This window comes from Hermetia illucens, chromosome 1, assembly GCF_905115235.1.
Source record: "Hermetia illucens chromosome 1, iHerIll2.2.curated.20191125, whole genome shotgun sequence".
NCBI classification, from domain to species: domain Eukaryota; kingdom Metazoa; phylum Arthropoda; class Insecta; order Diptera; family Stratiomyidae; genus Hermetia; species Hermetia illucens.
This window is the reverse complement of record NC_051849.1, coordinates 71,108,063-71,122,929: the sequence shown is the minus strand read 5'-3', so window position 1 is coordinate 71,122,929 and position 14,867 is coordinate 71,108,063. Positions and strand designations below refer to the sequence as shown.

At 37.5% G+C, this 14,867-nt stretch overlaps 1 protein-coding gene across 3 annotated transcripts in view; it reads left to right on the top strand.

Annotated features, from left to right (window-relative positions):
• Positions 1–14,594, top strand: part of LOC119651079 (arfGAP with SH3 domain, ANK repeat and PH domain-containing protein) — a 107,508-nt gene extending 92,914 nt beyond the window's left edge. Inside the window, exons 11-17 of one of the 3 annotated variants that reach the window (XM_038054424.1) lie at positions 4,268–4,384; positions 4,446–4,749; positions 4,839–5,312; positions 6,150–6,226; positions 12,796–12,837; positions 13,118–13,279; positions 13,362–14,594. In XM_038054424.1, coding sequence (XP_037910352.1) covers positions 4,268–4,384; positions 4,446–4,749; positions 4,839–5,312; positions 6,150–6,226; positions 12,796–12,837; positions 13,118–13,279; positions 13,362–13,580 — 1,395 coding nt within the window. In that variant the 3' untranslated portion in view covers positions 13,581–14,594. The remainder of the gene's footprint in view (positions 1–4,267; positions 4,385–4,445; positions 4,750–4,838; positions 5,313–6,149; positions 6,227–12,795; positions 12,838–13,117; positions 13,280–13,361) is intronic. The other 2 variants (XM_038054432.1, XM_038054441.1) reach the window with 2 other exon arrangements.
• Positions 14,595–14,867: the final 273 nt, after the last annotated feature.

The window sequence follows — 14,867 nt, the reverse complement described above, 5'->3', positions numbered from 1 at the left end:
ACAGTCAACCCAACATTCATAAATGCAATGCACCTTTAAGACTTACAGCTAGTGATATTGGGTCTATTACAAATGAAGTGACGAAACATCTCACTATTCTGCTTCAACCCCGTGTGGGTAAAGGATTCTGCACTTTTCATCAATAACATACAAAATTTTATACTAACGATGTTGCATTCCTATATCATAATTTCACTCCAATGCTACTCCACTACTACATATTTTCAATGCAGCAACGAACTCTATGAAGATATCCTATTATTGCGAATTTTTTCATGGAAAAGTTTAATGAAAAGCACTTGGGAAACACAGACAAGAAACCGCCTTTTTGGCTACGATACGTTGACGATACCATCGTCATTTGAAGCTATAGCTCCCAGGAACTAAACAACTATTAGTATGTCTTCTGTTTACTCCTTTGTGGAGTATAGGGCACCTACAGTCTTTTTGTCGTTCTCCTTCATTCCCAATTTCAAAATAAAATAAGACAAGTGCAAGTGATATGCTCACAGCCGAGAGATAGCACAAAGATGAACACAAACATCCATGACGACTGGGATTCGAATTCAAGGCAATACATCCTCAACCACCGCGTTATCGACAACTTTTGTGAGCAGTCAAATTTCATAAATTTTAAAATCCAATTGCGATCTAAAACGATATGACATCCGCCGCCGATTCCTTCATTTCTGCGCGTGCTCGTGGAAATGATTGTGCCATTTTTATCGTAGTTGGCTAGATTTCTCTGAAATTAGACGTTTTCGCACTGGAAATTGAATGACCTTGAATAGCACCGAGTCAAGTGTCTTTTCTAGATCGAGAAAGGCAATGTGGAAATGACGATATTCTCGTTGAGAAAATAAATTCCGTCTTAGATGACGAAAAAGATAATGCAAATGCAACCAGGCGGCTGTGATACCGTTCATAAATTTATTCGTTATATAGGCTACGGAATCATCCATCATCCTATAGGGGGTTAAACATTCTTCAGTGGTTCCTTCTTTCGAAAACGGCTAAAAGTTCGCAATTTGTTTTGATCTTATGATAAGACGGCCAAAGCGGAACAGTTTTTGTAAACTAAAATAGGCTCTGTTGGCTGCTAACAACCGTACGCGGATTTCGTAGCTGTTATCGGTTGTGATTTTAGATCCTGGAAGTTGCCGGCGATGCTAGTTGATGACGTAGCAGGTTAACCATTCCCTTGATTTAATTCGTACAATGAAGGAAAATGGCACCAACTTATTTTATTTTACAAGTATCTTAGTAATGAAAATAACAATTTTCAATCGTAAAAAACAGTAAAAGCCAATCGGAAAAAAGTATGGAAACAAAACCCTCAAACTCGCAAGAAATTTAACTCAGACATTCACTTTGAGTAAAATACGAAAATCATATAATGGGTCCGTCGAAAGCCTTGGCTTCCGCTTTTCTTGCCCGAGTTGCTTTAGCACTTGTTTCGAGATTCTCTTGTTCGAAGTTTAGTCGATATATCCATTCCATTCTGATATGTTTTGACGATCGTGGCTAGTCAAATAGTTCATACAATTTATCGTTGTATCTATATAACTTGCCATGCATCTCTTCCTTTCACTGACCGGAAATGCGTCAAGCAAATGTTTTGTCATCTTTGTCAGGATTGTTCTGCCTTATTTATTGAGGACATTGCTTCTTGTTTGGATGATCAACTTTGTTTTCACATTGTTGATCCTTAACAGTTGACTTCATTACCTGAAAGACTTCCTTTTCACAAGGTAGTCACTTAGCCATAATGTGAAGATTGCCAATGTATGTACGCTATAAGCTGATTAGATCCACGACGAACCGGAATTCAAATCCTGGAAGCAAGACCGAGACACCCAACCAACTTGTTTAATTACAAATATTTGATCCGTTGTAGACCGTATCGTAAAAACTGTGTGGAAAGCCCACACCAAGGAAATTCCTCTATAGTTTTTAAGGTTTTGTTTGTAAAACAAAACTGTCTGTCTGTCTATCACAGGCACCTTTCTCAGAAACGGCTATACCGATTGACACGAAATTTGGTGAGAAGGTGGGAACTGTGGACCCCCAGACATGCAATGAGTAATATCCTCCTACGTTGAGATTTAGGGGGGAGGGGGGTCCCCATACATGTAAAAGGGGGGTGTAAATTTTTTTTCATCAAATATAGGCATGTGGAGTATCAAATGAAAGGTCTAGTACTTTTCGAAGCCGGTCTTAGTTTTGAGATTGGTTAAAAAGGCGGGGAGTGAGAGGGGTGCAAAGTGATGTTTTCTTTAACGGAGCCATTCTCAGAAACTACCCAACCGAAAAATCTGATAAAAATCATGAAGCTGCCTCTATACGGTACCCAAGCCTCAAAATACTCTCCATATCGATATCTGTTCGAATTAAGTTAATAATAGTATATTACCGTATTTTTGGGAAAATTGAATAAAACCCCCCTTAAGTTTATGTCAGAGTTATAAAAGTTGGTAGTAGTATAAAATATAATATGAAGCATATTATCTCGAAGTTTGATCAGAATCATACTATTAGTAACAAAGTAACAGTTGCTCAAAGTTGCCTTACCGTGTAAACTTACAACCCGAAGTACTAAATCTGATATGCTAAATGCATATTCTTAACGGGCTACGTACAAATGGGATAGTTCTAAACTCAAATATACTCACACAAGAAACAAACAAAACCTTTCATACCTGAAGCGCCTAGCTTTCGGTTTCCCGATTTGTCTCATCTTACGGTTGCCTTTTTTCGAAATCGTGTATAATATGCTCTTCCGTCAGTCTTTCGGTAAATTTACATTTTAGTTATTAGTTTATGGACTTGTCCCGCTACCTTTTAGATGTTCTACGGGAATCTTGTAGATGATTTGTCTCGTTTTCATCGCTAAAGTTTTGTTATCTTCACTTCCTTAAACACATGGTTTTGTTTGCCCTTTGGATTGCTTGCAATTGGTGTGTTTGGTGTCTGCAGCTTCGTCGCGCTTGGTAAATCCTGGAAATATTCAAACCACTTAGGATTGATGCCGGTAATATTTAATAATATTTATTGTCCGGATAGCTGAGTGGCTAGAGCACAAGGCTGTCGTACGGAAGGTCACGGTTCAAATCTCGTTGGTGGCAGCGGAATTTGTATCGTGATTTGATGTCAAATCAGGGCAATAGTCTCGAGCGAGTGCAATGCTGGCCACATTGCCTTCTATAGGGTACTGTAATCTTGCAGTGTACCGTTACGGTAAAATTTATCGAGAGTTTAAGATCGCCTTGCATAAAAAGTTTCGCGGAATTGAGCGGAAGAGTTCAACTCTAATCTTAGTTTATAATGGCGAGGGTTGAGGAGGAATATAATATCACGAGTGCAGGAGGACTTTTTTTATGACGCTACACTCTAATGTCGGTCTTTAGCCTCTCGAAGTCTTCGCCTCCATTCCAATCAGTACGTAACCTGCGCTGTCCATTAATTCTCCCATCTGTTTCGGGGTTTTCCTGGTGGCCGTTTCCCTTCATTAGGCGCCCGGGAATTCTTCCAGCGACAATACGCTTTACATGTCCTGCCACCTGGAGCTTGTTCCTCATATAATAGGTACAACTCAATGTTGTATCTCATTCGCCATCTGCCGAGCACCCTCACGGGCCTATGGTTCTCCTAAGGACTCGATGTTCCAAAGCATTTATTTTTTGCTCTTGGGCCTGGTTCATCGAATATGTTTTGCTGCGTAATACAAGGCATTTCGAATCAACATTTTAAACATTGTGAAGCTTTTTTTCCTGTGTACACTTTTATTTTTCAGAATTGACAGTTCGAAATTTTAATTATTTAGTGCCACGTTTTGCCTGATTAAAGTCTTTTTTTGTTGTGTCATGATTTTGGTGTACACTTCGTCCATTTTCAGGCCAATTTCCTTTGCTACTTCGTCAAGCTTCACAGAGCCTCTTCCGCGTTGTTTTTCGATCGTGCCAGGATATTTATATCATCCGCATAGGCCACTATCTTGGATGATTTAAATAACAGCGGCTTTATTTAGAGTCATGATATTTTCCGGATTATGTACTCTAGAGCCATGTTAAATTATTATGGGGCCAGCCCATCGTTTTGCTTAAATCCTAAGTCTGTGCCGGCTAGACTGACCCATTGTCATTCTGATGAGTCTGGCCAGTTTCGCTCAAATTTCAAATTCAGACAATATTTTGTAATATCTCTTACTCCTTTTCAGAAATTCCTTAGACTACTGCTATATATGAACAAAAAACTTCTACATTTTCAGATTCACTGTGCCATGCGTCAGGAGAAAAGTGCTTTTGATCACATCAATACAGATTGGAATTTACATGAAGATGGTTCCACTGATTTCTCTGATGATGATACAATGATTGACGAACGGGTAGATTCATTTAAACTATTGAAATCAAGGATATCATTTCATAGCTTGAATTTACTTGCAGAGAACACGCTCACGACCCCCAAGTTTTGCAGGTGGTGATTCACCTGTTGCGATTCGATCGCGATCATCAACATGTGATTCTATTCAGAGTGGTTCTAGTCCAAGTTCAAGTTGTCCATCGAACCGGCAATTTACTTTACCTTCAACAATGCCATATGCACAAGCGGGAACGAGTCCCAAACAGCACATGCCGATTGCTCAACATGTAAGCGGTAATGTTTCTAGTCCTAGTTCAACGTCAAGTGGTACAAAGCCGTCTAGTACGTGTGTTAACAATCAAAATAATCGAAAGTCCTCGTCAACGTGTAAGTCTCAATTTGTGTTTAGAACTGGGTACCCTCTCAAAATCTAGGTCTCAAATAATGAAATATATCCAATTTTCTTCTACTTCCAGTAAATGTAAACTCACTGAAGAAACGCACTGCTCCAGCACCCCCCGCTAACAACTCTACAATCTATGGTACGCTTCCGCACGCACCTCGACACAATCCCAACTATGAACAAAATGAAATGCGCACAATAACTACTCATAAAAATCAAACTGAAACGTACAGTACACTACCTCACTTACGTACAGAAAGCGGACGTAATTTTCACTGTGATAATAGGATATATGAGAGGTTTGACGCGATTATACCAACATCTGCACAACAACAAATGGTTGCTAGTAAATTTGAAAAACATTCCGGTGATAATGTGATGACAACGTTCGGACACAAACGGTCGCCAAGTGGTGAATCGCTAAATCGTAATGTGAATTTGGTTGGGGCGAAATTAGTTTTGCCGCCAGCTAATGAAATACCAGTTTTGAAGCCAGTTGATAAATCGTTACCACGTCCTCGATTACCACCACCGGGTCCACCGTCAGGTAATATTAAATTGAAGAAAACTTTGTATGAGTAAAAATATATATAATTTGTGGGATTTTTGTTTGAATTTGATCACATGGGTTTTGAATTCTTCCTCCTCTTATTAACTACTTTGCCTAATTAATTCCCTTATAAATCATTTCATTCTTGGCTTTCATCTTTTTCATTTTTTGGGATAAGCTGGTAAAAATTACTTATTTCTTCTGAAAACAGGTGGTATCATTCATAATTTGCATTAGTTTTAATATTGGCATTATTCCTGGCGAAAACGCATATATCTTACAAAAATTATAAACATTCATTCTCATCATTCCATACAAATCGAAGAGTCTTTGCTGTCATTATAAGTAAAACCTATTTGAACCTTGGCTTTAGTGAGAATTGGTCTTATTCAGAATGTGGGGAACATACTAAAGTAAATTTCTGTGAAATGCAAGAAAAATGCGCGTACAAACATATGGGAAGAAAACTGAACCGAACGCTATCTAGCAGTCAGCTATCTGCATAGGTGGCTCGACTAAGAACTTGAAGTTATTTGTGCTGATAATGCAGATAAGAATTTTAATTCGACCATTTCTATCGTTAAAAGTACAAAAGCTAATTAGTAGCCGATTCGCAATCGTACTAGCAAGTTTTAAGTGGTAGATCAGGAATTTGTTGAATTATTATAAATGGCTATAGCGAATAGCTGTATTAAAATGACAATAGATTGCCAAATAATATTGGGATAAGATGAACCTTGCCTTTCAATATCTGTGAAATCAAAAATGGAAATTTTAAAAATTTGCTTTAGAAACATTTCAGTCATTTACGATACATTACAATTTTTTTTACAGAGAGAGGTATATCCAACGGACAATCAAATGAAAGTATTAGCTCAATGGATGAGGGCCCCATTCCTCCACCACGAAAGGTGAGTACTTACCGCGTTATGCAAAAATATTAAAACAAATGCTTTACTACTTTCTTAATTATTTACTCTGTTCTTTCTTTCTTGATATGTTCAAATGACTACAGTTTTTTTTCAATGGCTTGGGTGTGGTATATTTATTGCCTACAGTTTATATAATTTATTTTGTATAAATAAATCCTTCTATGATCGTTATACTGAAACTGTGGGAATAATATCAGAATAAAGATTCTAGTCCAGTTTATAAATAAACGGCAACAGGGCATAATCAATCAATCTAATGGTCAAATATTATTTGAAAGCGGAATACTACAGAGGAGATACACGGATTTAACCGTCATTATTTGTTTATAAATTATCGGTTTTTGAAGGAATACGAAATATTTTTCTACCAATTATTGTAATTCATCTACAGATAAATTCATAATTGATTATGATTATTAGATTGATTTATCAGTTAAATTGTAAATATAGAGAACTGATGCCGTCATTATTAATAATAATAATCGTTGGCGCAACAATCCATGTTGGATCAGGGCCTTGAAGTGTGTTAGAGCACTTCATTCAAGACCGTAACACTAGGAGGCAATGTGGTCAGCATTGCGCTCGTCATTATTGAGTATCCGTAATCATCACTTTTTAAACCAAATATACAAGGTGCGGCAGCATAACTTCCTTTTTTAAAATGCGCGCCACTCAGTTAGTTGATGTCATAGCGGAGCGCTAGTGGTCTCGTTCAAGAGGGGATACTGTAAAGTTTTGTCCCGACACGGTTCAGCCGCCATCATGCGTTGGAATAGTGAGGAGCGTGCCTTTGCCGTTGAGGTTTACTTTTCAAGCGGATGTTCGGTTATTGCAACACAGCGTGCATTTCGGAATCACTTTAATTTAGCCCCGTTGGCTCTCGTCCCAGACCGTAAATCAATTGTTACATGGGTCACTACATTCAGACAAACTGCAAGTGCGACAAAAGGAAGAACTGGAGTCCCTCGGCCCGTTAGGTCACCTAAGAACATTGAAGCAGTGAGAGCGTCAATGTTGCGATCGCCACGGCATTCTGCGCGCAAACACGCATCTGCCCTTGGACTATCCGATCGTTCTGTGAGAAGAATTCTTCGTGATGATCTTCATTTTCATCCCTATAAGATGGCGATAGTGCAGGAACTTTCAGAACGTGACTTCAATTCTCGGATGAACGCGTGTGAGCTTCTTCTTGATGTCGCTCCCGAGGGTGCTATTGTTTTTTTTTAGCGATGAAGCCCATTTTCATTTGTGTGGGTCGGTTAACAAAGAAAACATGCGCTACTGGGCTGATACCAACCCTCGAGAATTGCCTCAAAAGCCTTTGCATTCACCCAAAGTCACAGTGTGGTGTGTAATTTCCTCAACTGGAATTATTGGTCCCTGGTTTTTTGAGGAAAATGAGGTTACAGTGACAGTGAATTCGGACCGGTATGTAAACATGCTACAGAATTTTTTTTTCCCACGGCTAGAAAATTTGGATTTGGGGGACACTTGGTTCCAACAAGACGGTGCAACAGCACACACTTCAAGAGCATCGATGGCTGTTTTGAAGGAACACTTTCCAGAGCGCCTTATCTCAATTAGAGGCGATTTGGAATGGCCGGCACGCTCTCCCGATCTGTCCCCTTGTGATTTTTTTCTATGGAGTTTTTTGAAATCCCGTGTTTATTTGAACCGTCCAAGAACCCTACAAGATTTGAAGACCAACATCCAAGAAGAAATTGCCAACATAACACCTGCTATGCTAACAAGAGTCATGACAAACGCCAGAAATCGGTTTACGCAATGTAAGGAGAATGGGGGACGTCACCTAATAGATTTGATCTTCAAAATAATGTAAATAAAAACTTGAGACATGTACCTACATTATAAAAAATAAATAAATATTTTCCGATGCATACAATAGTTTTTATTGAGTTTTGAAAAAAGGAAGTTATGCTGCCGCACCCTGTATATATTGGAGTAAGAAGATATATATAGACATATAATATTTAGTCAATCCGTCGGCAATGACCGATTTTTTGTCTTGCTTAAAAAGAATGTCCTAGTAACGGATTAGGCCTGGCTGAACGCAAGTACCCAGGAAAGCCGGGAGCATATATCAATTCTTAGAACGGGCTTTTATCTACTCTAAGCATGTTAATGGAAAATAATATTCCTTATTACACCCTTTGCCGTAAAACTATCCGCTATCATTTTTAATATCGAGCTATTTACGTCCACCTGCGGTTATATTGTTTTCTTGGATGACCAAATGTAGGCCAGAACTATGCGTTTTTAGATAGTTTATAATGGTTCGAAGAGCTCTGAGCAGACTATTCTAAATGATCTAATTGATTGTACATGAATCAGCTAACTGCAATATCTTGCTGGAATTTTAAGCATAAGGTTATGTGATAAATTCTTTACTTGACAGAGTAAGCGTTGTTTTACAGCACTTTCTTAGCACTTATAAAATTTGTGGGTTCCTCATAAAAGGACTGTTTGCCAACTCCCGGAGCTCCATTCCTTCTTCAATCATTACATTGCATGCACAATATTTCCTAGGTTTCTACTCCTTAAAAAGGTCTTCCTACATATATGGCGCCAATTCTTGAGTTCTCTTTATTTGTTTTATAGGGTGATCTTTGAATTGCTATCATGCAATTTTTTACATAGCATCGTTGACGTCAGTGAGCCGCGGATAGAAAATAAAACGGTGATCGTGATTCGCCATTTGATGGTTGTCTGGGATAAAAAAAATAAAATTTTCTAAATCGGTATTATGTTGATTCCCTTGTTATAAATTAGGCGCTCGGGTGTCCAACAGGAGAAATAGTTAGTCCTTTTTGCAACTTATTATATAAGAGTAGCACAATATAAAACTACTAAAAAATGAATCAAGTTATAACACATTCAAAGACTGGAACGCAAATGTGGACAAAGAGGCTTATTATTAATCTGTAATGCCAGGTCCGTAAGGATCCGATTGCTGGTCACTGACGTTGTGTCATGTCTTGGCTGAATTATGGCTTTTTGCAGGGTTCTCACCTTCTGCTCCGAACGATCGATAACAACGTTATCGATAGTTTAATTTAATTGTCTGAAGTGCTTTGTTTAAACATCATTACAGCCAAATACATGACAATATTGACCATTTTTCCAATGTAAATTTTTGAGCGCGGCAAGTCAAATGCAACTATTTTGCCTATGACCTCTTGGTTGCTCAAGTAAATTATGCGAGGATAGTCTACATAAATGATATTAGTAGTATTCGTAACGGATTAAAGGAATCCTACTTGAATTTATAAGTCACCACACAACCTGTTGTTTTCGTTTGACTTCGCTTAACTGTTCATAATGGATGGACACGATATATGTTTCGGTTTTTTTTTCTTCATCGGATGATTTACATGATATAATGATCCAAAAATTACTTAAATCACAGAACCAGAGTTTCTCCGGACTGCCAGGCAATAGAATTTAGGCTCTGGGTGATTTTACCGATGACGATCAAACGAGCAGCAGCCTTCAATTGCTACTGATAATCGATCGCATATTAATGTTTAATGAAATATCCGCGATATTTCCGGAAATCTCTACGCCTTTGCTCCACGAAACGGAAGATATCGAAAACTATCTGCGAGATGGGTCACAAAACAGCTGACAGAGCAATACAAATTAAATCGAATGCAGACCTCAAAAGAGTTTTTGGAGCGCTACAAACACGAGGCGATGATTTTCGCTCTATCGTTACTGGAAAAGGAACTTGAGTTGCCCACTACGCATCTAAAACCAAAAGACATTTTGAACAAGGGCATTACACGTTTTTACCCTACGCCAAAAAATTAAAATCATTACATCTGTGTTCTGGGACAATATAGACATAATTTGAGACCCTAAAAACATCGAAAAGAGCGATTCAGAAAACTGCCAAAGGGAGTTTTCCTGCTGCAAGGTATTGCCAGATTTCACACGCTGCTTTCTACGTTCATCCAATAATGATAATGTTCCTCATTGATTACAACTATAAGGTACCATTTACATTCTTGTCCAAGACCCTATGGAGTGACGTAAACTGGCTATAGTATTATAGTTTACTCTTCTTCAAACAGTATATGTTTTTCGCAAAGAGTTCTTCTTATACCAGTCTCGCAACGTAGTTTTTGGAATTAGTCAGAAACGAAATATTTCTTTTAGAATTAGCGACCTTGCAATAGTCAAATACTATTTATTGGGTGGCGAATTGCCTTTTTAGACTATACATTTTGGTCTACTAGGGGCTGTGGGATATTAACGTAGCCAGGCTAACTTCCTGTGGAGTTGCGTCCGCTGCTTGTAGATATACGCGTTTCTAGACCACAACCAGCTTACGACTCTTGAATGGTTTTCGGGTTTTATAGAGTCCCGACTTATGGGATTTCTGGATCGCCATGCTTTTGGAAAATCTAGTATTTATTGACCTGGTGCAATTGATCGAGTAGCTTTAGTAGTGCTGCTGCTCCACCACTTTATAAGGATCAATGATGCGGACATAAACTAACGCCACGGAATCTTTCCTGAAAGCAGCATTGTTCGATATTTTTATCCATTGTAAAAATCACAGAACACACCAGAAATGATCTGACAAAATCGAGCACTGTAAATAAATTAAATGGAAGATCAGGCTCAAATTGTCACGGGGACAAAAATAATTTTTGCAATCCCTTCAAACTTCCCAACTTGTTTTTGATTATTGGGCCTTTGTCCGTCATAATCAACGGTTTCCGGGCTAGAACTGCATAAATAAGGAACTATGCTCCTCTCCTCTCGAATGCGGCAATTTTTCTTGCTAAGAACTCAAGTCTCTGCGGAATGGTAGGGTCATTTTCTTCACACAGTAATAGCTTTTATAAGCTGAAATAAGCTCTGTTGGCTGCCAACAATTGTGTACGGATCTTGTCTTCGTTGCTATAATCGGTTGTGATTTTCGATTTATTGATTTCATCACGTAAATCACATCTTATATTTAGATGTTTGGGAAAACTTCATTCTGAATCGCTCCAGTATTTATTCTCACCTGACTGTCAGATGGTGTTGTCACTCTGGTTAGGAGCACAATGCCAACACGATGGTAGTCCGAGTATATATTGGCTCTCCTATATGTTTTAACATTCATTAAGGGTGAAAGGTGGTGTGATTAACGTGATGATTAACATGTTGGCAATTTGATTAAAAGTGGTTCCGTTTAAAAAGGGCTAACGTTGCTTGTGGACTTCTTTCCACGCAAACTAGGTACTTCCAACGAGCATTTAGTGCGACACTGTTAGCTGTATGATTCAGAATCCGTTTTCATGGGTCTTATGCAATCTGGGGGGCCTGATGTATCGTCTGAATACCGCTCACTCCATACTTCATTGCTGAAATTTTCCAGTATGATTTTGATATCATGCCTGGGGCAAAATGCGTTCCAATACCTCGAGTGGCGCAGTTTTATTGGAGAGGCTTTCGTAAACAGAATCCTTACTCGTAATTCTCAGTACACATAATCAGAATTCTTACTCGTAATTCGAATTGGTAATATCATTCTATAGCTTATGTAACATTTAACTCCGGAACTGGAATTAAACTGACTCCGAGAGTGGGTCTCAGCCCTTTTATACTTCACTGAATATTTCAGATAGGTACATAAATACTTTTCTAAATTGATCCGGAATTTCTTGCCGACATTCCAGTCCTCTATTATCAAGTATTCTAATGAAATATTCGTCTTCATCGTCATCAGTGGAGCATCAGCAAGAAGGAGAGGAGAGGAAAACTCTCCAGAATCCCATCATCTTACTTCACACGCCTGGTCTGAGTCGAGACAAAAATTCAATTTTTGCTTGAGGATGCCTCTGTCTGATGAACGAAATTGTCAGCCGTTAAGCATCTCAATTTTTGCGAAAAGGGTCCTTTTCCATCCAATTGTGATCAAGAAGTGGGGAAATTTTGAAAAAAACGTTTTTTGTTACGCGTACAGAGGTTGGAAAGCTCAATGAACGGAGATTTTAGTGGAATCTAGTTTATTGTAGATGATCGTGCATATAGTTCCGATATTGATAAAAGCGTTAAATGTAGTTTTCTTCAATTTTGCTACCATTCCTTTGTGGCTAAAACACTCTTGACTATGAATGGGCGTTTTTCGGCAATACCTCATGCCCTGTTTATAAACCCTTTTTCCTGTGCACTTCTCTTGCACGCAAGTTTTTTACTGTTTATTTAGTCATCTCAAGACTGCACCAGCAGCTACTCCCAGCATGTTTCGGTTCACTTAAAGTTTTAATTTCACATAGTTCTTTCATGAGTTATACTTTGAATACCACGCTTTGTGAAGCTTTTAATTAAGTGACCTCCCTCTAGACTTAAATCAGATAGCTCTCTTAAAAGACAACTTCTGAAATTCTCGTTTGCATTTCGATGATCCTCGTACACACTCATTAAAAACATCATTCATGTCGAGAAAGGAAGTATCTTGAATATCAAATATCCAATCCAAATATATAAAACAACGATAAAAATAAGACATTTATTTTTCATCATTTTTACAGCGTAGACTAGCAAAGTTGTTGATATCTTCGAAACTTGAAAGGGTATTTATTTTTGTTGGAGTGTACAATTTTCATTTCATGAATGTTCCGCTTACTTTCGTAAAGATGCAGTCCATGCCTATCGATTCAAAATGCTTTAAACATTCCCAATTCTAACATTACAAAGGCATACGCTGAAAAATCTGCTCAGTTTTACGTAACTAATCCATGTATTTGTTGTTTATTGTATACATTGTTGAAATGTCCCATTCTGTCCAATTTCACACAGAAGAATTTTTCGAAGATAAATATTTGAACGCTTATTTTTTTTAACCATTTAAAGATTCTATCTCAATCACCTGGATCAAATTATGGCGATTATGAGTCGTGGAACGTCGAATTAGATTCATCCGGCCCTTTAGATAGCTCAGCCGAATCGAATATTCTCACAGCCAGTGATAGTGATCGACTAGATATAGCTGATGCAATGAAATCGAAAAATTATGTGAGTTGAAATCAGATTTAATAAATCATAATTTTATATTTTAATACGAACGATTCCATGTAAGATTGTCGGATTAAACTAGGATGGATTTGTTTTTTCACAGACTGGCTACAGAAGATGTCGAGCTCTTTACGATTGTGCCGCCGATAATGACGACGAATTAGAATTTCGCGAGGGAGAAATTCTTATTGTCCTCAACGAACGAACCGATGACGAAAATTGGATGGAGGGTGTAATTGAAGGCAATCCATCACGACATGGAATGTTTCCTGTTAGTTTTGTTCATATGCTCCCTGACTAAATTTTCCGCCCGAATTTATTTCCTAAACTTATTTATTACAAACTGTTACGTAATTTGTTAGTATTTATAAATCGATAATAGAGAAGCAATCGCTATACGCCGTGTCCAATAATTTCCCCAAGTTCATTTCCTTGTTGTTTTGTGCTTTAATTTATTTTGATTATCCAAATGCGAAGATATCCTTACGTGTAGCTCTTACAATTTTGTATGAAAAGTAATGGACATTACAAAAGTATAGTCACGCTCAAAAAATTGTTTTGTGTACAAGTGTGCATAGTAATAAAAGTATTCGATATCGTTGATAAGTTATCTGTTTTTGATTGTTTTTATCTGTTGTTCATAACTTTCCTGTATTGATAGATGCACTGTGTATACAAAAAGGGAGTAAGGAAAAAGATAAGAAGAAGCAAATTAGGATATGAAAAATGTACGAACAATACACAAGAAATGAAACCAAGCGACAGTTACAAAGATATGTTAGTATATTATTTTTAATTTAAGAGAACAATAACAACAATATTTATGCTTAACGTAATGTTGTGAAAATCTACAGGTGTGTTAAGAATGTGTGTGAACGTAAAAACGGTATATAAGTTATTTAAATAAACGGAGACATTGTGTATCAGAAGAATATAATATTGAAAAGAAATACATACGAACTATAATCTAAAAGAATGCGCTGCCATATTTTCAAATCGCAAATACCAGTAACATAGAGAGGATAATGCAAATGCGAACATTTTACTTCAGTGTTGTGACGTTAGGAAATTTTAAAAAAGAAATATAATATGAATGGTAGCGATGAGAAAATTAATATGAATAGGAACACTTTGTGTGATAGACATTGTTGAGCTTTTATCGTTCGAAAGGTAGTGGAATGATCGCTTTGACATAGATTGGTAGAGGATTTCAAAGTAAGGTAATGTGTAGACAGTGCTCACAAAAAGTAATTTCTGCTCAATGATGTAATGGGTCCACCCGTAAGACTACTCGGTTCTGTTAGAAAATCAAAAACAAAAGATAATATTCAACTAATTTAAAAGATAATTTAATCTTATTCTATCATAGCTCGCCTTTGTAAGAGTAAATGGATACGACTTTGGTGAGTGAAATCATCTGATATTATTGATTTTCAAAATTTGATTGAACTCCGATTAATCGCGCTGCTTCATGTCTAATTGGTTGGATTGGTGGTCTGATTCACCAATAAGAGGAGGTATTTTTACTATCTAGACTCCTCAAATCGGTAATTATCTAAAACTATCGAAATCGAAAAGATGAATAAAC